The following is a 23,510-nucleotide window of genomic DNA, read 5'->3' on the forward strand; positions in this document are numbered from 1 at the left end:
GGTTGTAGTTGGTAGATGAGCACTGGTAGGACAAAACCAGGACTCACTAACATTACACGTTATGGACATGTCTTAGAGCACCAGGCTTTGAGTTGCACTACACATTGCTGGTTACTTGACTAGGGTACAAACTTCAGCCCTTGCTACACCAGTCGCATATTTTTCACACAAATATTTTGCACGTTATTTATTTTTTTTCAAACCTACTGTTTTTCAATGCAAGCTTTCACACCAGCAATGTTCTCTTACTGAGCAAAATTGTAGCTTTTATTTTTTCGGACTGAGGTCCATTTTTCCAAAGTTTCACTTGCAACGAGTATACACCCAACTAGGGGTGCACCGATCACAATATTCTGGCAGATCACCGATCTTTAAAAAGCCTGACCTGCCGATACCGATTTGGAACGATACAGATTTTTATTTTTATAACTGACAGCACATATCTTCAATGTTCCAATCTTATTTTAGTGAAATTCATTGAACAAAACCTGTGAAACAATAAAATCTTAATATTTTAACTTAAACAACCAATAGAGTGTCCTGAGTTTTAGAGGTCTAAACAAAAAGCAACAAAGGCTGGCTGTCAGACCTTCATGGTAGGGCTGCACGATATGGCCAAAATCCAATATCTCGACATTTTTAGGCTATATCTCGATACACAATATATATCTTGATATCCTGATTGCTCCTCTAAATCACTATATTAATGTTAAATTTAACCCTTTGATGCATAAAATGGCATCAGTATAACGATTTAAGCTGACCTTTTTCGTTGGATTTTTCGAGTATACGCGATATATCCCCCAGCCCTACTTCATGGAGGTATATAAGATCAGTTTCATGTGTGCTCGTTGTCACTTTTCAAACAGTGTTGCTACATAACTATAAAAAGATGATTGTTCTTCATTTATTGGCTTTAAAACAAGCGCATGCCTTAGTAAAAAAAAAAAAAAAGTCACGTTCCAACAGGTCCTGTCCTTGTGCTCACAGTAAAACAGAGTCTTTACTCCAGAAAACACTTGCTTTTCCAGATATCTTGAAAGCTGTAAAAAGAGTAATATCAAGCTGTACTAGTCTGTGCAAATCCATATTTCAGCATTTCAGTTGAGATAACAATCAACACAAGTGACAGAAAACCCCCTGTGCAACAACAGATGGAGCCACACAGGTATCCAACAAAGCAACCATCACCTGTCTTTGAAACAGTTTTCAGTTCCAAACACTCATTTCCAAACATAATGCACAGCACACAATCTAATTGGGATGAAATAGTGACAAACAGGGGAACAGTTTGGTATTTGGGTCAACACTGTTCATAAATTCAGCCTTTAATTTGTTCTTCCTCTGAATAAACGCTGGCCAACATGACATGGTACTCTTCTGCTGTTTCATCCCAATGCTCCGAGCTCTCTGTACTTTACCTTCCATCCAAAAGCTTTTAAGTCTCCTAATGAGATTAATTAAGCCAGTCTGGAGTTTGTTTAATGAGGCCCCAGCGGCCTGAGGCATTGAAAGGACTGTCTCTGGAAAAAAGAAGCTTCACATACCAAATGAAGGGACAAAAACTTTAAAAGGGGGGTTTATGAAGTTAAACCGCTGAGTAAAGTGGAGATAATCTGTTTAGCTGAGGGGCAGTGAGACACCTTCAGAGACAGGCCTTCCTCTTCTGTGTCTAACTGGAAAGTTGAAGTGTAAATTCACAATAAATGGCCCCTGAATGTCGACTTTCTTCCTCTGAACAGACCTCATGAAGCTGACTACATGAAGCCTCTGACTGATCATCTTTAAGGAGATACATGGTTCAGAATACAAAAACATTTCTGCTCACAAATCTCATAAAATTTGTTTGGATTAGGTGAGCAAGCTCTATTTTAATCAGCTTTTGATTAGCATGTCCATTTTCAGGAGAAAAGGAAGAGCATGTATTTGTCTTCTGAATTTCTTCCTTGCCATAAACTAACTTTAAGACAAACAGCAACAGACACTGAAAGAAATAATAAAAAATGAACAAAGAATTTCTCTACCCCTGATGCAATAAGTTTGAAACGATAACCCAACAATGTGTCTCAATAACAGGGTGTACTGACAGCACACACTGCAGCTTCAGCCAGATGTGGCTCGAGGCGAGCTATCGACAGTGTTGTTCATTCCTTGATTCACAAACAGATCATATAAACAGATCAAAAGCTTTCAGGTCAAACAGCAGCAATACGCCATCTCAGCCTAATGCAGATTGCCATAGAAGGCACTAAAAGCTTAGTTCCCACTCCTGTGGCTGCAGAGACACATCAAATAAATACTTTGGCGAGCTGTTTGGAGGGTTGTAAAGGCAAACACCAGAGATGGCTGTTTACACTTACACAGACAAGAAAAAACTCTTCCTACAACGTTGGCAGCAAAAGAGTTGATGGAAATGGTGTTAGACCAAGTCAAAACCTCACCCCCCAAATTCTTCAAAAATCAAATCAGTCTTACCTATTTGCCGCTCCAGGTCAGCTGCTTCATCCGGAGTGGCTCGGGGCAGCACTCCTGGGTCACTGAAACTAGTTCTCAGGAGGGTCCCCAGTACAAACACAAACAGCACTCCTCCTATGACTGGGATAACTGGGGTCAAGTGCATGGCCAGGAATGGACAACTGGTTGGACAGTGGAAAGAAAGAAGCAGAAAATGAGCAAAAAGAGACACAGGATGCTCCACATTTGGTTATCTGAAAGTTCAAATGGCAAACTGCTGAAAGGGGAGCCGTTTTTTTTCTTAATAAACCTTTTCCTGGAAAAAAAACTGGTCTTCAAAAAACAAGAAACAAGACTTTACTGGTGGTTTATGGAAGCGTGACAGTGGTGAGACAAGCTGTGCATCTCCTTACATTCATTAGACTCTGGTCCACTGACCTGGTTTTGGGGTCAGCACAGAAACATTCTTGACAGGACAAATTGAATAAACATGTGGTCACCATATGTGCCGTGGAATGCTGTCCATGAATGAAAAATAATTATTCAAATCCAAGGTTCACAACACCAAGGCTAAAAGCTCTTTTATTTGCTGATCTGAAAGTGAGTGCTCAACTAGGGATAGTACCTTTTATATTTGAAACGATACGGTACTGATGCCCGGTACCTGGCATTTGGTATCAGTACTCAACAGTACTAATTTTTGGTACTTTTGAGTGTGTTCGTGTGGTGATAAATATTAATTTGTTCAATTATAAAATCTCAAAGTTTTTCAATTTAACATATTTATCCTTCACTGTAGAACCTTGCAATGCTGTGTTCATGTACAGCATGAAATATCACCTACTCTTCCACTCCCTCACAGTCACAAGGATGCGTTAGGTACCTAAACATGGTACCGTTTGATTTTACATGAATCAGTACCTTTAACTACAGACGGAATCTGGTCGGTACCTATAGAAGCTTATAAAATTATACCTAAAAAATTTGGTACCCATCTCTTGTAACACAGGCTGAGGTCATTGCAACTGTTAGAACTGATACACTGTGGTTACTTGACAATTAATCTGTACCCCCAACTTGAGTCAAGTTTCTTTAGTTGAAACATATTTTAATTACTAAAATAATAAAATCTGAGGACAATCCAGACTATCCCAATATACAGTTTCAATCCTCTCTCTTTTACCCATACACTACACAGTGAAGCAGACACTCACTATGTTACATTGTAAATCACACTGCACAATAAATCATTAGTCTTGCATGAATTAAGATTCTAAACTGTAGTTATGAGTTTGGAAAAAAACAGCTCAATCTAATATCTAATCACCATATCAGAACCATCAAGTAAAAGTGCAAATTTCTGTTCAATTAGCAGATTAAAGAGTTGGTAACAGGCTTGCAAATATTTTAAATATGGATTTAAAGTGTTACTGCTAAATGTTCATAGTAAGCAAGCATATCTTTAAACTGCTGCACAATCATATGTTGTGGAAATCCCTGAATCTGTCTGTTAATGGCTCAAAGCAGTGTGTTTCAGAAAAAAACAAGGAACTTCAGAAGGTCTTTATGATCTAAAGCTCTTTTCACTCACAAACACAAAAAAAAAACAATAAAAGCCTCTAGATGAGAAAAGTGAGATCAAAAGAAAAAAAATGTGCTTCAGGTGTGGAAAGATGTCAAACCATGTAGCCCTCTTTAATAAATTACCTCAATGAACTTGTTAATGATACATGTATGAAAGTGAAACAATGTCTATCATCAGCCTAACACACCATCTAACCGGGCTTCAGATGGTAGCTCCCTGGGAGGGCAGTTACATCCGCAGGTCCATGCCAACAACGGTTATCCTGAAAAACCAAGCCAAACTATATTTAGGCAGCTCATGTTGGGTTCCACTAGAGACAGAGAGGATACAGACCTGCAACATTGGATCTTCTGAGCTTTGCTAACTGGGATATAAGCATCATCTGCACAGACCTTCTGCTTTCACCTGAACAACTGTAGATGGATGCAACAAAGTGAAAGTTCAACAAAGAAAAAAAATGTAATTACGTTGAGCTTTCGATATTTGACAAAAATTAAAAAAAAACTGATCCTAAAACAAACACAAAAAACACTCTTGCTGTTTTATGGAGAGTTGAAACAGAGATCAACAAACCGTCAACAACTCAAACTGCTCCCCCACCTGAGTGGACACAGGCCAGTCCTGCTGCTCCTCTACATCTGGAGAGAGACTGAACTGAGCAGAAAACACTGGGATGTCTGGGACATCAGCATGGGGCAGCAGGCAGGACAACATTGCGCCGCACAAACATTCCTCCAGTTAAAAACTTGCTTGGAGTGCCAGAGGTCATTGTTCTGGACACTGACTGAGTCAAAGTGAAATGCGCACAACATGTGTCAGACACTTGCTGTCAAAGTGTACATGTTTTGGTTCTCTGTGGTTCCTCCTCTGCTCTCAGACTCAGGAGTAGACAAATCACCCAGAACAAGGCAGATTTCCAGCTTTTGTTGAGGCAGTGACCGCCTTGTTGCTTTTTATCTTCCAGATCTGCTGGTTATTGTTTAAATGTAAAGCAGCTCTGTTTTCTCTGCCTGTCAAAGTACTCAGACTGCAAACAGTCTGCAGGCTGTTTTAACAGTTGGACATATTTATTTGGCTATTGTTTGTATATCCCACTGCATTACAGGCACACACAAATATATATATATATATATATATATATATATATATATATATATATATATATATATATATATATATATATATATATATATATATATATATATATGTATTCATATCACTTTTGCAAAATATATACTTTGCTTATGTAAATTGTACAATAGATTTAGAGTTCAGTTTATACCTATGTTGTATTCAAGTCATCATAGCTCTAGTCTGACTGAGTCTCGAGTCCTCTGTGTGTGAGTCAGAGAGAAATTCAAGTTTAAAAAAAAAAAAAAAAAAAAAAAAAACAGAGTCAAGGTCCAGTACCTTAGCCCAAGTACTAGAAAAGTCCCCAGAGATTAATGGTTGTGTAAACCTGGACTGACTGTGTTGGACAATACTGATGTGCAGAAAACACATTCAGTTAATTTTCAGTTAATTAACATCAGTGTTACAGTTAAACAGTTAAATTTCGAGTCTCCACTAGAAACCTTGGCTTACTTGCATAGGCTCTCGTTAAATGGTCGTGCATTCACATTTCTACTCTGCTCCTTGTATAGCACACAGCAAAGTGCCGTTCACAGACACACAAACACATGCATGCACTCATACAAACTCGAGCACACTCTGTATAGTGCCCAGGGAGTCTGGAAAAAAAATGTCACAATCACCACAAGAAACGCAAAATAACCCTTTTAAGTGCTCTTGGAGCAGATGGCAACTCTCGCTCTCCAATACAAGTGAAAAAACATAATAAAGGACACGGCAAGAATACTAGCTTTGGGTGTGTGTTAATTATCTCACACGAATTAATAAAACAATTTGTAAAAGCAACCTTAATCTTTCAGCTCTACAGTTATAACAGAAACAATGCACGTGTTTTAGGAGGAACAAGTTAGTTTCAGACCTCTTGGGGAAAAACAAATAAAGAGTGGCAGCTGATTTCTCCTCCAGAAAAGGTAGAATACTCCAGTCATACAGGGAGAGAAAGCTCAGTTCTTTGTTTTCTGTCAGGAGAGTGGAGAGCATGAAAAATGTAACATTATGATCACATGGTAAACGCAGCCAAGCTAGCTGTTACTTATTGGTTAAAAGAGTAAAGTTCTTGTTGGAGCTTGTGGGGTTTTCTCCATTAACTAAAAAATAACAATGACAATCTTGGGTATGACAGAATTAGATTATGAAGGATTGAGCGGGTCCATGATGTGTCAATCAAAATAAATCATTTTACTGTCACAACCTAGCAACTGTTTTCTATTCTTGAACATTGATATTGTCGTCAATAATACTCAAAGTCCTCTGACACAAACCAGAAGCTAAACAAGCAGCAGGTCGGACACATCAAGTGAGTTCTTGAAATGCTTGTGCTGAGTATGAAAACAGCACTAAAGGTGTTTCAAGCCAAACTACTGTTTGATAGTCACTGGCGTCTACTCGATGGTTATTTTTCATTGACAGTGAGCTCTGGCAGGATCTGTTTTAAGAAACAATACTTTGAAATTCTTCCTAAATCTTACTTGTTCATCATTTAAAACCACTTCTATGTTGATTATTTTTTATAATTTGGTTCAGATTTTTTGAATTTATACTTTTGCCAGACTTGAAAAATGCAAAATGAAACAGTGATCTCAAAGAGTGGGGATTGAACTACTACGTTACATTCAACCTACATGGATACTCCACTGTAAAAGCAATGAGGAACTCTAAACTGAGCCTGGCTGATGATGTAACTCCGTTCAGTTAAAATTTGACTACCCTCTACCTTTCTTCTCTGAGATTTATACTTCATAAAAGTAAACTATCAAAGATCTAAAATGTAAAAAATCATCAGGTGTTGGTATCAAGTTTGTTAATGTGAAAATGTTTGTACTCAATGCACAATTCAAATAATTTTTAGGTGTCTTTATAAAATGGAATAAATTAAAAGAGTGCTGCTTTTCACAATTTTTTTGTGGCTTTGGCTAAGAGGGTCTGTTCTTCTGTCTTCGCAGACTGTGCTGTTTAGAGACAGAAATTAGTTTGGTTGTACTGGTTGTACTAAAGGCACCAGGAGAAAGAGGTAATTCAGTACTAAATGTTTCTCTTTAAATGCATGGAATCGGATTTGGTGTTTCATGCTACATCATATTTAACTTCTCAGGCTGCTGCTTGAAAAGTTATGAGCAGGTGGTTGCTGCTGATGTCATTCTTGATTATCTTATTTCTGGATCCTTGTGCTAGATCCTTATTAATGATCCACACATGCTGATCACCAGTTGTGATGATGTAATATTAAGAAAAAACATATAAAAAGCAAGCTGTAATGCAATGCTAATAATTAAAACAAAACCAACATTAAAATGATTTTTAAATAAGTAGAATCAAAAAAGGTCAAAACCTCATGTGGAAATCAGGTAGATCAAGAGTTATGTGATATCTTGCCACAGAAAGTTAGGAAGCCAAACATGCCTGTAAATTCAGATCTGTGCTCTTAAAAAAGACAGTATACCTTGTCATCAGTAAACCTAACAGAAAGGGAGAATGGTAGCAGGTTTGAAATATCTTGGCTGGTTTAGGATCCTCTTCAAGAAAATGTTCCTAAAAATCAATGTTTATCAGCCACTGAAAATGAACAGTGAAGAAGAAAAATCACCAAATGAAACCTTGTTTTAGTGTTTGGGGACAGCTAAAATCTGACACCAACGATGAACTTAAACATTTTCAAAGTTACATCTTTGTTTGCTTTTTGGTTTGATAAAAAGTTGTATATAACTGGGGCTTTGGGGGCTTTGTTGCCATAGAGACGGACGATATCCAATGTCAGACATGGTAAATTTTGAAAGGGAATGTGGTTACCCTGGAAACAGCCACATGAGTGAGCTGAAGCCTCCGAGGAAGGCGAAAAGAAACAAAGACATTCAAAAAGACCGAGACAGCAGGGTGACTTTCATTACAATCACATTTAACGTCAGAACATGCCATGTGGTTGATGGAAACAGAGTTTTCAAACGTTTTCTTTTTTCCCTCCTTCAAATTAGATTTGTTAGATAATTTACAACTTCCAGTTGTTTTTAACGAATAATTTGAACCACAACTATTTAAATAGCTCAACACAACTGATGGTTGGAAAGTTTTTCCTAAATTTCAACACAAAATGCCACTGTGATGACTACGGTGGTCTGAAATAAATCAGCCCCCTGATTAGAATCACTTCTTAGTTGATAGACTGAGGGTTTTATTGTTGCGTTTCAACCTCTTGCTGACACCAAAATGACGTTTTAGCCGACCCAAAACGCAAACTTTTGGACACGGCCTCCAGAGTGGAATTTTTCTGAAACGGTTGCTGTGTAAACAGCAAGCCAGAGTTTTCAGTGAAAACGCTGATGTCACGCTCAACTTCGAGCACACAACAGTACAACAGTACTGTTGTTAAAATCGTTCCGGACTACTGTGTTGTGATTTTGCTGCTGAATCTGCTGACTGTCTTTGACTTACAAGTACCAGAGTGACCTGTCAGTCACAACGAAGGTACAGCAATGAGTGACCAACACTTTGTCCAGTCATGTCACTTCAAACCCCTGTTAAATAAAAAAAGATCCATTTCACATGCGCTAACAGCCTGACAAATGTTGGTAAAGAAAGAGCTTGAGGAGAGTCTAGACTCCAGACAGAAGACAGTCAGTCAGTACTGTCCACAGCTGTGCAAATGCTGGTTATGTAATGTAAGGGAACATAATAAATCTTCACTGTATGGAAGAAGGAATCACTTTCATTATGATTTCCCACTTGTAGGAAGTATCTGGAGTGAGCATCTGATTGTCATCAAAAGAAAAATCACAGACATGGCAGATAATGGGGTGATACTTCTGCATATCCCTTACATTTTAAACAACCAACACAAAAACTTCTCTGAAATTAGGACAGAAATATTGAATACACCCGTCATCGCTGGAGTCATTCCAAAGCTCAGCTTTTCAGCAAATGTCATCTGCGCTGTAGTGGGACGTGATCAAGTCTCATAGAATACCAAGGTAATCTTTCTGCTTCAATAGGGTCTCCCTAGGATCCCGTCTCATTTTCCCCCCAAAGGGTGCACAAATCTCAACAATAATCTAATCCAGATTACTGTTATCACATTTCCCATTAAATCCTTTTAGGATGCCAACCAGTTTTTCCAAAACTCAGCGGGAAGTTAAGCTCAGGGGCCTTTCATCTCTGCTTGATGTAACCACATGTAGCTGGCTTCACTCAGCCCTGCTCACTGGCTGTCCTCTCAGTGTCACCTGAGATAAACTGCCCCCTCGTATTCTCTTCTTCAGCCATTCAGCTCGAAAGCTTTAAATCGATACTCTGTGATGTGCAAAAAAGCTGCTCAACATAGATCATCCATCCTTCCATACTCACGCAAAACTGGAGGCTGCAGCTGTGATCAATAGTTCTCTTGAGGAGGTGTAATATACCCAGAGATGATACTCAAAAGTGATGCTGGAACAAATTAATGCTTGACATAAGCTGAAAGTTGTGTGAAATGCATTTAAAGCACTTAGTGGGCCGTCACTCCAAAGTATCTACTCATGTGGGCAACAGGGACACGAGGCTTTGTCAGCTTTACCTTTTATTACATTTTAATTGCCTTTGATGGCAGTAAGGGGCAGAACACAGACCTCCTCTAAGCAGTCACCCGTCTCATTCGACAGTAAAACCACTGAACATGACACACTTTGGAAAATGTCACATTTTTGCCAAAAGTACTTCATGGGACCATGATTTTCAGCCGCCTTTTGTTCAGATGTCACTCACACACGATGCAGAGACATCAGAGGGTGGTGATGGTCTGACGCACTATTGAGAACCGTTCAGGTCTGCACAGTTACAGTTCCCAGCACATGCCATGCACTCAGGTACCATTTGGACAGAGAGATGTGCCAGCGCTGGAAAGCTGTGCTACAACCAGAAGGTGTTGGGATTGACTGTAAACCTGGATCATGTCAAAGAGAGAAAATTCACAACACAAAACTACAGCTGGACATGAGTGTGTCATTTTACTGAGTCAAGACGGCAGATTTGCCTACAACAAAAACAGACAAGGGCAATAACATTTATGACAACATGTTCTGCTTTAAATTATCATTCAAAATGTATTCAATAATAAATGAGACAAATCTGGCTGGCTGCTATTTAAACACAGTCAAAAACATACTTTGTCTAGCTGGTTAAAAACAAAAATAATAATGCAGCATTTTGCGCCGTAATTTTCTGTTAACATTTAAGTCCTGTTTGTATTCTATTTACTTAAATATGAGTCAGGGAGAAAAAATCAGGTATGGCAAACTTTTATAAATTCTTATTTGACAACATGGTTGAAGAGGAATGTAATGAGCAGTTCTTGTGCCAGGAAACCTTGTCTAACATGGGTGTGACTGTTCAAATTATGTGGACAAAGACTGTTGCAATAGCCTGCCTGATGACACAAAAGCTCAGTTCTTTTTTTGCCTCAGCATGCAGTGAGCACAGCTTCTATTCTTCAGGAATGAAATGCAGAACTAACACTGTACAAGGAAGAAGTCAGTTTCACCACATTCATTTTTTTAACAACTGGAAAGCCAAGAGATGGCTTTACTGAGAGGTCACGAGAGTTTAAGTATTCATCTGGGAAAACAGAAACATGACGTTGATTGTATTTGTGAAGTAGATCTCTCATGGTTCCAAATCTCTTCAAATGGAAAAAAACACGGTGAAACCCCCTGAAGACATTTGACCTCAGTCCACCTGTACATGCTAAGTGTAAAGAATGTTTGACTTAATATTAAACCTGTGGATAAACATGTTTGAGAGCTTCAAAAATGCTTTTGTGCCAGTTTTTCAGTATTTTCTTTAGAGCAACAGCACCTTCAAGTTTATGAGAGTCAAGAGTGGACAGCTGTGGGATGAGTAAGTCTGTCAGAATGCAGTCACATGTTCATTTCTTAATGTTGCCCTGGAGTTGTAGGTGTGACGTTCGAAGTATCAAATACAAGCGATGGCTGAGCTCCTCTGCTGCAACCTCTCACTAAAAAACTGCCAAAACAGCTATTTGTCTGAATCTACACTTCACTGTGAATATAATGTCACAAGGCTCTTTCACAACAGTTTATACCAAAGAAAAATGTTGAGAAATTAAAGGATATGGATGCCGACTCCTTTCTTTGAGGGACAAATGTAAACAAAGTCTTTGTGAGTTCAGAGGTCAGTACAGCCACACAGCGCTGTCTGGAGTGACACAGACTGCAGCAGAGGACTAACCCGGAGCAGACCATGATGGAATATTGGTGAAAAACATGAGACTTTGGACAATTAATGCAGTTTTAGGAGCGGCGGATCCCATTATACGGACGTCAGCTGGATGATTTTGGATCTAAATATCTCCCGAAGCACTGCTTGGATCAGGAAAGCCTTCAGGGTGAGTATTTTGTTCTACTTCATTCTATAAACAATGTAAAAGCTGTATAAACCAAACTTATCCTTAAAGAGATGGGGTCTGAATAATACTTTTTATGAGACAGGGTAGTGGATGCTATGGCGTTTACAGACTCAAATATGGAAAGGGAAACATCACCAGACTTGAGCAGTGGTGAGGTGAGCTGGTTTCAAGATGTAACTGTTGCTTTTGATGCTGCTTTGGGAAAAAAAATGTTTTTTTCACTGAAAGGAAAAAATACAACTTTTAATCAATTCTGGATCAATACTTTGTGTTAAATAGCCAACTTCTCGATTCGTATCTGTGTGATTGGTCACTGAAAACAACATTTGTTTACAATGTTATCACGGTGTTTAAAATATCACTATATTTCCACAACTACAGGGCAGCAAAACTTCACTTTACATGAACAAGGCTATGAGCTTGCCCACTCATTTATTGTTAATGTTCCAGCCAATCACCTGCTGCATTCACTCAAAGGCTCCCTCACATTTCGGGGGAGCCTTTGAGCTCAGGAGCTGTATTCTCTTTTTACATAGTTCTTGTGGTTAAATAATCCAGTGCATATAGTTTTTCTAGGTAACTCTTATTATTTAATTCTATTTTGTATGTTCTTATGATAATGTTTGCACTTAACACTTTCTTGTTTGCTGTTGTAGTTCTGTACATTTTTTGTGTTGTTGGATGATTAAAAGAGTATTATATCTTAAAGGTCCCATATTATGCAAAAATCACTTTATTAAGTCTTCTAATGAAATTTGTGGGTCTTTGGCTTTCCTCCCAGCCTACAAAATGTGATATTTAATGACAAAACCTGTACTTAGTAATGCTTGTGAATGTAAAATCCTGACCTAAAACGAACTGTTTGGAATTTCCGGGGTTTGCCGACGTCAGCGAGTCCCTTTTTGAATAACCAGGAGCAAGTCTGACCTGATTGGTCCACCGGAGCAAATACTTCCCATCTCGGAAGAAGATGAGACTAAGTGGCTCAAGTTCATTTATGAGGGAAATGTGCCAGCAACCCTCAGTAAAACTGTGCATGTGTGTGCTAGTCACTTCATGGCCGACTGCTTTTCCAACTTTGGACAGTACAACAGAGGGCTAGCGAATAGACTGGTCCTGAATCCAGGCGCATTACCAACCATCCTCCAACAAAACCTCAGACCCTGGAAATGTGAGTATTTTAAATGCTGTGTGCTGTGGAGCAGATGTAAGAGCTTTTCCTCAGTGTCCCCCCTGTCTCTGTGTTAGCTTCAGGATGCTAACTGTAGCTGCAGTTAGCCTGTTGTTTTAGCCTGAAAAGTTACAGTAAACAAGCTTCGCGGTTTTCTAAACATTGTGCACTTGGAGCTCGTGGCGCCACTCACAGTGAAGCGGAAGAGCGGGGCGGTGGCAGCAGTGGCTCATTTACATATGAAGGTCACGCCCACTAAATCAGAGCGTTCTGAACAGAGGGGCTATGAGAGCCTGGAAACAATGCTGCTGTGCTTGATTTACTGGCTTTTTGGACCAAAACATGGTACTACCATTTCATGAAGACATCAATTATCCATATCAAACTGCAGAAAAGGAGCAGAATATGGGACCTTTAACTCATCTTAAAAAATTGAAACATTTGTTTATTCATTTTCATTTTTATTTCCAGTGAAAGAAAGCGAAAATGATGTTGCTCTATGAGAAGAAGAAACCTGTCTGTCCTCATCTGAAGCCAAAAGCATCAAATGGAATTTATCACAGTAACACTGTAGCTAACCTGCTAATACAACTGAACTTCCTGTAATCAAATCAGGAGTTGTGCCAATTACTATTTAGATACGCCAGAAACGTCAGGTCAGACAACTACAGATGCAGCTGCGAAATCAGGCATTGTGCTTTCTGCAGTGTACGACAAGAGTGCTGAATAAAACTGCCAGGCAGCGTACAGCTCGCAACAAGCACTATAAATAAACAGTAACGGGCTTCACTTAAGGACATAAATTAGATGAGATTGAATGTGCAGGACTCCTAAATCAAAGACTGACCTATTGTTGTACCACTGAATCAGACTTTTGTTGAGGAGGTGTTCTGGCAAAAGACCCGGGCTTTAGAGTGTCTTACTGAAGCAGTTCTTCATGGCCAACTGTGAGCTCTAGGTGTAGTGTCACCGCTGGAAGAAGTGCAGTTTTGATAATCAACAGATCTGGAATAGACATTGCACTGATATCTACGACCCAGACTGCTCTGGGAGACTCCAAGAGGGAAAAGGGTTCAGGCCATGTGAAGTTTCCATGTCAATGTGTAGCTCTTTCTAGCTGCTACCATTTGTTTTGGCTATCCTGCTAGCTATCCATAAAACTTAGCCTATAGTCAGGGACAGACCAACTGCCCAGATCAATCCAACATGTGTCACACACCTACGCTGGTCACTTGTCGTACATAGAGGAGTCTTTCCAATCAAACCAGCACGCCGCAGGGTTTGTTTACTTCACAGCATACCTGTGTTTTCACAAGTTAAATAGATCACAGGTGAACGCTGTTGTAAGCTGATTTCTGTGCCAGATAAATGAGTGCTTTCTGCATCGTCAAAGTTACTTGCTTCTTCTAGTGCTGTCTCCTGAGATATTACTTAACCCCATAGAATACCTTCCCCCACGTTTCACAGGTTTTATGTTTTGCTCACATGGTGTCTGGACATTTAAGTGGTAACAAGTATTAGAAGTACACCTCATATACCAGATTGTATAGTAAGGTTTGTACGTAACAATATAGCACCACACTTTTACCGGGTGAAAACTTACAGCGACAAACACATTTTACATAAAGGCAAACTTCCAACAAGTCATTAGGTACACAATTTCCTTACAGAGTAACTCTTGCTGTATGCAAACGTTTAACAAACAACAGTTATCTAAAGTAAACAAAGCTCTTTAAACACACATGTGTGGAAATGGCACTCATACCCAGTCACAGAATAGGCAGGGCCAAACATGAAGCTGTGCCACCTTGGTCAATGTTCTCTTTACCTAATATTTCACTGGGACCTGACCTTCAGTTTTTTCTTTTATGCATGTAAGTATGAAAGAAAGGAAACTACAAACTGATGATAAATGTGAAAAATATTTGGTAATTTCTATTTTTGATTTTTGTTTTGTTTGTTTTTTTACCTGACAGAAAAATATAAAGACATGCAAGACAAGAGGAATCATGTGCAGTAAAGGCTTTGGTTGGACTCAAACCAATGCTCTGCTGTCAGGACTCAGCCTCTGTACATGATGCAAGCGCTGCATGTGACCTGCATGAGCACCCTGGGTGTGATAAGTCATTTGTTCAATAAATTGCCTATTAAATTTTAACAGGGACCAAAGTGGCTTTGTTAACTCTGTTTGATCCAACCAGGAAATGCACACAACACACACATGAAAAAGAAAAGACAGGACAGCCGAGGCTCAGAAGTAGTTGGACATGCATTACACACAAGGTCAGTGTCTGTATGCCCGACTCCTTCTGCCCACATATCAAAGTGTCCTTGAGCAGAATATTACACTGACATTTCCTCTGATGGTTATGCAATCACCTAACTTCAATCAGAACATAAATGTGAGCACAGTGTTAATCCCAGCCCTACAATGATCCTTTGAAAAATCCCCAAACTTTACTAATCCAAAATGTAAATCCTTTTCCTGGTGAGTTTAAGATCAATTTTTCTCCAAACATCGGACAGACTGGACTTTCACAAGACATGAGGGAGAGGAGGCAACATGTGCACAAGCAGCACACATGGACGTCTGCAGGGAGCCAGCCACACAATAATAAACACAGCAAAGTCTGCGGGTCACTAACAGTTTATTGTGCATGGCTGAGCACCCCTCAGACAGTCAGAGAAAACAAGCAACAAGAAAAATTAAAACGTGGAGGAACCTCGGGTACACAATATGTGCTCGTCTCTATCCCTAAATACCCGCCATCTGTTGACTCTGTCTGGATTTCACAGATCAAAACATCATCTTTAAATAGAAATAGACCAGGTGTCTTCAAAGCACAGCCTCATTTAAGAACTATAATAGGATACAGAGGCAATTCAAATGACAGAAGGATCCCTCTCAATCTGAACACAGAGCTGTGTCTCACTATGCTGACAAGAGTGTGGGGTTAGAAAAACACATCTAATCGAAACGCATTACAGATAATGACAACAGAAGGCAGCGCGCAGGTCTGCTGACTATCACCCTGTCCAATAAATGTATGCTTTCAGCTGAGAGGAGGAGGAGGGGAGGGCAAGAGGAGAGCCAGGAGGGCTCAGTCAGCCTGGGGACATGGACAGTTGAGCAGGGAGGACAGATCTAAGCTGAAATGTGGCTTTGTGGTTGCGCTGCGTTCCTGAAAAATGTCCCCTGTAGTCACAACAAACAGAGGACAGTACACTGGGCTCCATTGACTGGCCACAATGTAGGAAATGAAGCCATATGAGGGGGAGAGGTATCATCAGGAAGCATCTGGCATCCTCCATTTGAGTGCTGGGGAACATCCAGGTTCACAGGGACAGTGCAGTATGTTTCCCTCCCATTTCAATCATATTTCTACAACTGTTCTCTGCTTTAGGCAGATGTAGTTAAATCCTGCTATGTTGTCTCCCCTGCAGTCTGCCCTTTGCTCATGAGTTATGTCAGTATCTGTGTGGTGACAATGCATTGAAAGAAGAAGTGGTCCAGAGGTCACTGCTGATACATGTGCAGCACTGCATAACTTTCAGATGCAGATAACAATCTGACAGCGGTTTGGAATATGACATAAATTTCTTTTTTAATCTAAAAATTATATTTCCAAAGTACTGGTGAACTATTTATGTCAAAAAAGTTGACAGCTAGTTCTTTGTGGTCTGATCAAGCCCCAGATCATTAAGTATGAAGTGTCTTTACAACCCTGATACTGAAGAGCAGCCATCAACCACAGCACATATTTTGCCCATTAAGCTTTCTCTGGCTCTACAGCACTTTGGCCTGATAAGGACTGCCCGATTGAACAACAAATCTCAAGATGAAGCAGGAATCTTATCTAGCAAAGATGGAGTTTCCAGAATGACAGATGAGAGTGCATTAACTCTCATTATTCCTGAGTAACCACTCTTTCTCTGGTTGTACAGCCCAGCACTCAGGTCAGTGTATGTGTCTGCATGCTGTATCATGCACTCCAGACACAGCTGGGCTAGAATGAGGTGATGATGAGAGGCTGGATGAGACACTGTTAGGAAATACTACATTCTGCCTGTTGATTACAGGTTTGTCTACCAGAGGGACCAAGGCCGAGGGCTCCTTTGGGATAACATGGCTGTGATTAAGGGTTTGTAGGTGGCACACAAAGACACACACTAAAATCCAATCCATACGTCCAAGGTGGATTTTTGACAGCTAAGGAAAACTGTGACATGACCTATGGTTGGAGATCTGGTTTCACAGAAACTGATTGAGACAGATAACAAACACTAACTGTAAATCGACTCTCTGCTAATTAGCATGTTGTTACTATACAGGTCAAATTACACACTCTATACATAAGTGCCATTCTTCCTGGAGGCAAGCCCTTCAACAGGTCAGGATTCAATATCCTGCACAAGGATACTTCAGTTGAGTTAATGTTTGCCCACTTGAGCAATTTAAGGACAAACCCTTTAGCTGGAGGGTATTCTGACAACAAGCCCTGCATAGCAAAACATTAATGTTAAATTTGAAACAGAAACCAACTTCCTACTTTCATGCAAGTGCATGTAAAAGACGTAAATATATTAAAATAGGTAATTCTCACTTTGTAACGCAATGCTAGGGTAGTTTACATCATCATCAGTCCTGGAAAAGTACTGTGCCTCTTGAACAGATACTTTATGATTGTAACTTTTGCATTTCCTAAAACAGAGAAGCCCATGCCTAATCCTCATCCAGTTTTTACTGACATCTCCCTGAGCCCCGAGGAGATCATAGGAAATAAACCCAGTGATGCCAGTGACATAACTGACCCATATCTAAACTTTTTTTTTCTCTGACAGCTGAGCCCATGAAATTAAATCCCTAATCCAAATGTCAGTGTGCAATAAGTTCACAGCTGATGTGAGCAAAAGAAGAGAAGAAAAAGAGCACAAACTTCAGCAATACTTACTCAAAGGTGAAGAAAAGTCCACAAGTCACTAGAATAAGAACAAGGGTGAGGTAGAAAACCCCTGTCTGTTTGGCCATCATAATCCTCCCATCGCAGTAAAATTTATTCCGTCCTGGGAAGGACTCCCACTTCTTCTTCTTTGGGGTCCTTTTCTTATAGGGGGTCTCCATTGGTGTGGAGCTGCGAGTGCTTATTTGGCTGTACTCGCACTCTCTCATGGACTCAGATACCCCGAGATGCATCAACTGCTGCTAAAAATCCCCACAGCTCAATAAATCCCGGGGCAGATGTGCCTCTGTGAAGAGAATAAACGGTTTAGTCTTTTCTAATAGTACCAGCAGTTGGTGTATGAAGGAAAAGTTTGTGATTAGTGAAAGACACACTTCCTGTTATCAATAATATCTAGCTAACTCTCATTGCATTAAAGTAGCGTATTAAAAACACTACTAACTTGGGCTCCAGCAATGCTACAGCTCAAGCCCAGCACGTTTCGCAAAACTTATGGGAGCTAACTTGCCAAATAACTTCACTAGAAGCTCACACATACCTTAGCTTCATGTTAAAAGCGCCTTTGTTAGCAAGCAACCTGGTTAGCATTTTATAGCAACTGAATCGATATTGCTGCTAAAGCTAACACCGCTAGCGAGTTGGTGAGAGGCACTGGTAACTTAATATTACAACGTTTGCCAACTTTATTTTTTTCCATTCAGGGGCTAGCTCGTCACCCGCCCCCAAAAGACATACGCCTTAATTATACTGTTTATGTGTAACGTTTTCCTCGTTACAGAAGCTAAAATGAAGGAATGAGTGAAAGCTGCGCTGTCAACACATAACGTTACAGGCAACACACAGCTTCACATCCCGGCTGTTTGCTGCTCTGCTTCTGAAGCGACAGTTGAAGCGCTGCCTTACCGAAGCAAAGTAACGCTGGTCGTCGTGTCGGGGTGTTGTCACGTAGCTTCTCCTTTCGTTATCCAGGTTTGTTTCGAACCGATGACAAAGCGAAGAACATCATTTTTAGAAGTTAAAGAGTAGAAAATAGTTTGAAATCCACCTCCCTCGTCGTAGGAGAACTTGATTAAAAAGGGAAATCCGGAGAAAGACCACTCAGCGGGGTGTTCTCAGACGAGCTCCAGCATCCTCACGGAGACCCTAAGAGTCTTTGCGCACATAACGAAACAAGCGGGACCTTACAGCCATATGTCCAAAGGTTTCACGGCAACAAACGGCGAAAAAATCATCATAAATATCCCCCATTCAGCTGCATTTTCGGAAAAAGTTGCTGCCTTTCCCAAGAAGCATGCATGCAGGCCAGCCGACAACCCTCCGTGCACATTGTGTCCCTCACTAACACACCGAGCTGCCACCCTCGCAAACAACAAATATCAACATGGGAGCAGAGCAGAGCTTCCCAGCCTGCTCCTCCCCCTCCAACCCAGGCTGAAGTCACTACTAAGGAGGTGCACAGGGAGGACGGGCTGTTAGAGGGGTTCCCAAACAGCGGTCTTGGGACCTCTACGCGTCCGTTCCGGCTTCTTTACAAGCAGGGGCGTGCAAAGGGAGGGCCCTGGGTGACCCTGGGGTACAGCTGAGTAAATAATCAATGTCAAATATTGGTGCACCCCTGTCATAAATAAAAACATCTCTTTTATTTATCTTTTTAAACTGGCTACAAACTTAAAAAACACGCTTTTTTTTTTATTCAAAAAAACTTCTTTGTAACGCTTGCCTATCAGATTTGCTGTTAGGTAGCGCTTCCAGGCTACTTTTAAGCAGAGTTAATATTTAACTGCATGCAGTTGCTTTGTGTCCATTTAGTAGGCGTGCAGTTCTCAAGACCGGTCTTGGTCTCGAGACTGCTTTTACATGCTCTCTGTCTTGCCACAGCATTGACAGTCTAGTCTCGGTCTTATCTTGGTCTCGATACCCTCTGGTCTTGGAAGTGTCTTGATCCCAGTTTGGGCAGTTTTGATTACAAGACTAGCACGCCCATGTCTGTATTTGTTTGTCTCCCTTTTCCTTCACCAGAAAGAAAGTTCTCATAACTCCATTTTCACTTTTTCTTCTTTTTCTCCCAGGTCATGTCAAAGGGTGCTGGTGGCAGAGAGTTGTCTTGTCCCTCCTGGCCTCAGGTTCATCCCTTTTGGTTAGGTGTTCCTCCACAGCAGGGCTGACAGTGTCCTACATTATTTGTTGAAGGCTGTTGGTGGGGTGCTGTTTCCATGTCCTCAGTCTCCCTGAGGCTTCTCTCTGAAATCTCTTGGAGCAGTTGCTGGAGATCCCCCTGTTTCTTCTGGAACTGGAACACTCTTTTCTTTGAAGTTGTCTAGTTCAGAAGTCAGTCTTCTGGTCTCCTTCTTGTCCCAGTCCAGAGCCTGAAGGTCCTTTCTTTTTTGGATAAGGTTTGAACAAGTCGTCCTGAAGAGGTTGTGATTTGGTCCCAACTGAATGCCCAGATGAAGTTCAGTTTAGGTTCGATTTGACTTTCAGATTAGGTTCCGACCAGATGTTCGGATGAGATCTGGATTAGGTTTGAAACCATGCATTTAGATGAGGTTTAGATGGGTCTCGAACTGGACTTCGAGATGAGATCTGGATTAAATTTAAACCAGATGTTTGAGTAGGTTAGATCAGGTTTGAACTGTATGTCCAGATGAGGTTTAGATTAGGTTTGAATCAGACGTTCAGATGCAGTCTGGATGAGGTTTGAGGAGGACTTTCGGATTAGGTTCAGATAAAGTTTGGCAGTCTGGAAGAAGAAGAGGGTACATTTTGGATTAGGTTTGAACCGAACGTTGAAATGAAGAAATGGTACTTTAATGCAGTATTACTTCATAGTGGTGATCATTACAGTTCCAGCCATTCATCAATGAAATGTTCCTTCATTTTCATCTCCCAGCATGCAATAAACTTTAGTAATGTTCCTCAGATGTCAGCCTAAACAGAACATACCATTTACAGGAAAGTGATACCATGAATCATTAAATAAATGTAGGGATTATCATCCACATTAACCTTGTTTCTCCTGACAACAGACACAGCTTGTGCCTCATACTCACACCAAAAACAGTTCTACTGTTTCACAATTTCCTGTTCAGCCTGCACAAGTACAAATGATTTCATCATCAGCCTACAGTTCCTCTGTCATCTGTCCTCCTCCTAACACCTACACGCACATGCACGCGCGCACACAATCAGAGGCAACACTTGTGCACACACACCTCCTCATTTTTAGCTCTGAAGTCACCTGAGCAGTTCAGCACATTCACTCCCACAGCTGTGCAATTATCCATTTTCTCTGAAAAGAAGTCTGGCTGCATTTCATGTAATGTGAGAAGGCTTAATTGTTCTGAATCAAACATCATGCGGGGAGGCGGACATGTTTTTTCCTCTGCACTTTTATGCATTTGTAGCAAACTTATCAGTTTGGAAATGAGAAACATTAATGCTCAATCATTTCAAAGGAAGTGGTCATGTAGAGAACTTGAAATTGGCCCAGTTAAAGCATCTGCAAACTGCATGAGAGCCCGATTGGCCGAGGCTTCAGGGCATGATACAAAGCTTTCAAGGGGCATGTTTCACTTAGTCAGTTGGGGAGCTTTGGATGTTTTAAATGGTTGCTAATGAACTGTAAACCTGCCAGATTAATTCCTTAAGTGCGGAGCTTGTTAAGCAATGTGATGACATACGGCTGAGGCTGTGTTTGTGGAAGAAAATGAGCAGACATGAGAGGGCCTTTGAGGCTGAGTCCAAGAGCAACACAGAGCCTGAAGCACAGCACTCATTCACATTGTTTCATTTAGATAAGCTGAGCGGGATAAAAGAACAGTCTGATCATGAGTAGCCTGTACTGCCATTTTTATTTGACACTCAGCCTGTAAAAAAACACATTCTACATCATGGTTCCCTCACACATATTGTAACACATCCCTTTAAAAGGTCACAGCACTCCCTTTTGTTTTCACCCAGAGCTCATTTATCTACCTACGTTAGCGGTGAGAGGCAGCAGGGCAGTGTACCCGGGCCAGCAAGAGCCAATGACTGGCCCGGCTTCCCCTCAGCCACCACATCCATCCTGTCAGAGCTCGATGACTCAGCTTCTCAGAGGCACAGGAGTGTGGGAGGTTTTTCTCCTGCGGTTGACTGCCTACGTGAAACGCATCCTCCATCACCAAAAAAGTACAGCAACCCACTTTCTATCCAAACTTGAAATAACTGTCTGAAAAGGAAAACACTTAGGTCTGTAGGCTCTGGTGGACATGTTCAGGTGTATACATTCAAAACAGCACTGCGATAGTTGTAGACTTACCTGAAAAGCATATAATAAATAGTTTCTCTATCAGAAAAACAGAAATACATCAGTCTGTAAAACACCTCTGAGGCCTGCTGTGAGAAGTTTCAGGTGTCAGATTTTAATAATAAAAAGATGAGTGACTCCACCATTCTGCAGCCAATCAGCCTTAGAAACTCAGCGTGTTTATTGCTTTCATTTCATCCTCAGGAATTCTATTATTAAAGGCAGCTTAAAATAGGATTTGATACTGTGCCCACATTTCCCCTGGCTGAGAAAATGAGACAGAGAAAAGTGTCAAAATAAGGCAAAAGAGGAAACAGACAATTCTGGGAACAGGGAAACTGAGGATTCTGTTCAAAAAACTGGAATATACAGAGTTAGGGGGAAAAAAGAACAGTTATCAATTCATCAGATTCAGTGCCACAAAAAGTGGATGCAGCCTTTGGCGTGCTGGGGCATTATTCAACATTTCTCTCTTGTCAGTAGATGCTAAAAAAAAAACCTAATGACAGACAGTTTCATGTGTGTGAGCAGTCATCTGCAATTTATGAAAATTAGAACCACAGTTATTAATATAAAGTATACATAAAGCTTTACTTGAAAATTAGTGCTGCTGTTCAAGAGTATTGTCATTGATTTAATATGAAAAGAAATCTAAGAATAAGTGACATAAACCTTTGAGTTAAGTTTGTGAATTATGCAGCAGTTTGTTAAGGTTGGGATCTGATTTTAAGTCATTAAGAGTTATAGTGAGTAGATGGTTATGCTGGGTAAAATTCCATCAAGGTGAGCAGGATTCAGACATGAAACAAGAAGAACTCACCCCATGGGGATTGTAACTACCCATCCACTTCGGCAGAGGTTACATAAAGTATTGATTTCAAGATTAACCAGCTCATTTGTTGTAATTAAAGTGGACATTTCCATTGAAGGTCGTCTCACAGAAAGGGAAATTGGACTTTGGACTCAATTCACATTGCAAATTATGTAAAAAAAAAAAACAACTGAATTTACAATCTTTTAACTCTTTGTTATTAGATTATTAAATTGCACTTTTAATTATTATTGCAATCTCAAAATTATTCGTCACTTTTATGAAAAGCATCTTTGCTATTATGACCTGCAGAGATCTTGAGCCATTCATTAAACAATGGCCTCCAGTTTACCAATATTCTTGAGTTTTGTAGACTTCTTTAGATCCTACCAATAACACAGGGACCCTTTTGCTGTTATTTTGCAAGTCCAGATACATGTGAGTAAGTTTTTTGTGCTTTCATAAATACACTTGGATCTTTGAGTTGTAAAGCTCATGTGTAAATGATATACTGGGATATTTTGCTGTTGTTATTGTTGTTTCTTTGAGAATGCACTTTTTACATGGCCACATTGTTTACATGTGAACTCAGCTGTTAGCAGCTTGTAGCATTCAATGCTAACTGGTGTAAGGCCTGATGTCTTCCCACAAGGTGAGGAGAAGGGGGTGAGCACGACGTGCTGGTTCTCAGGTGTGAGCTAAGAAGTGACGACATGGA

The 23,510-nt window shown here is 40.4% G+C and overlaps 1 protein-coding gene across 2 annotated transcripts in view; it reads right to left on the minus strand.

Annotated features, from left to right (window-relative positions):
• Positions 1–19,190, minus strand: part of LOC141806660 (palmitoyltransferase ZDHHC14-like) — a 57,517-nt gene extending 38,327 nt beyond the window's left edge. Inside the window, exons 1-3 of one of the 2 annotated variants that reach the window (XM_074692286.1) lie at positions 18,597–19,190; positions 17,685–17,979; positions 2,476–2,636 (exon numbers count right to left, since the gene is read on the minus strand). In XM_074692286.1, the coding sequence (XP_074548387.1) occupies positions 2,476–2,636; positions 17,685–17,926 (403 nt within the window). In that variant the 5' untranslated portion in view covers positions 17,927–17,979; positions 18,597–19,190. The remainder of the gene's footprint in view (positions 1–2,475; positions 2,637–17,684; positions 17,980–18,596) is intronic. The other variant, XM_074692285.1, reaches the window with a different exon arrangement.
• Positions 19,191–23,510: the final 4,320 nt, after the last annotated feature.

Source organism: Halichoeres trimaculatus, unplaced genomic scaffold (assembly GCF_033239565.1).
Source record: "Halichoeres trimaculatus isolate MK-OKI-2021-1 unplaced genomic scaffold, fHalTri1.1 fHalTri1_scaffold_17, whole genome shotgun sequence".
In the NCBI taxonomy this organism is placed as follows: Eukaryota; Metazoa; Chordata; class Actinopteri; order Labriformes; family Labridae; genus Halichoeres; species Halichoeres trimaculatus.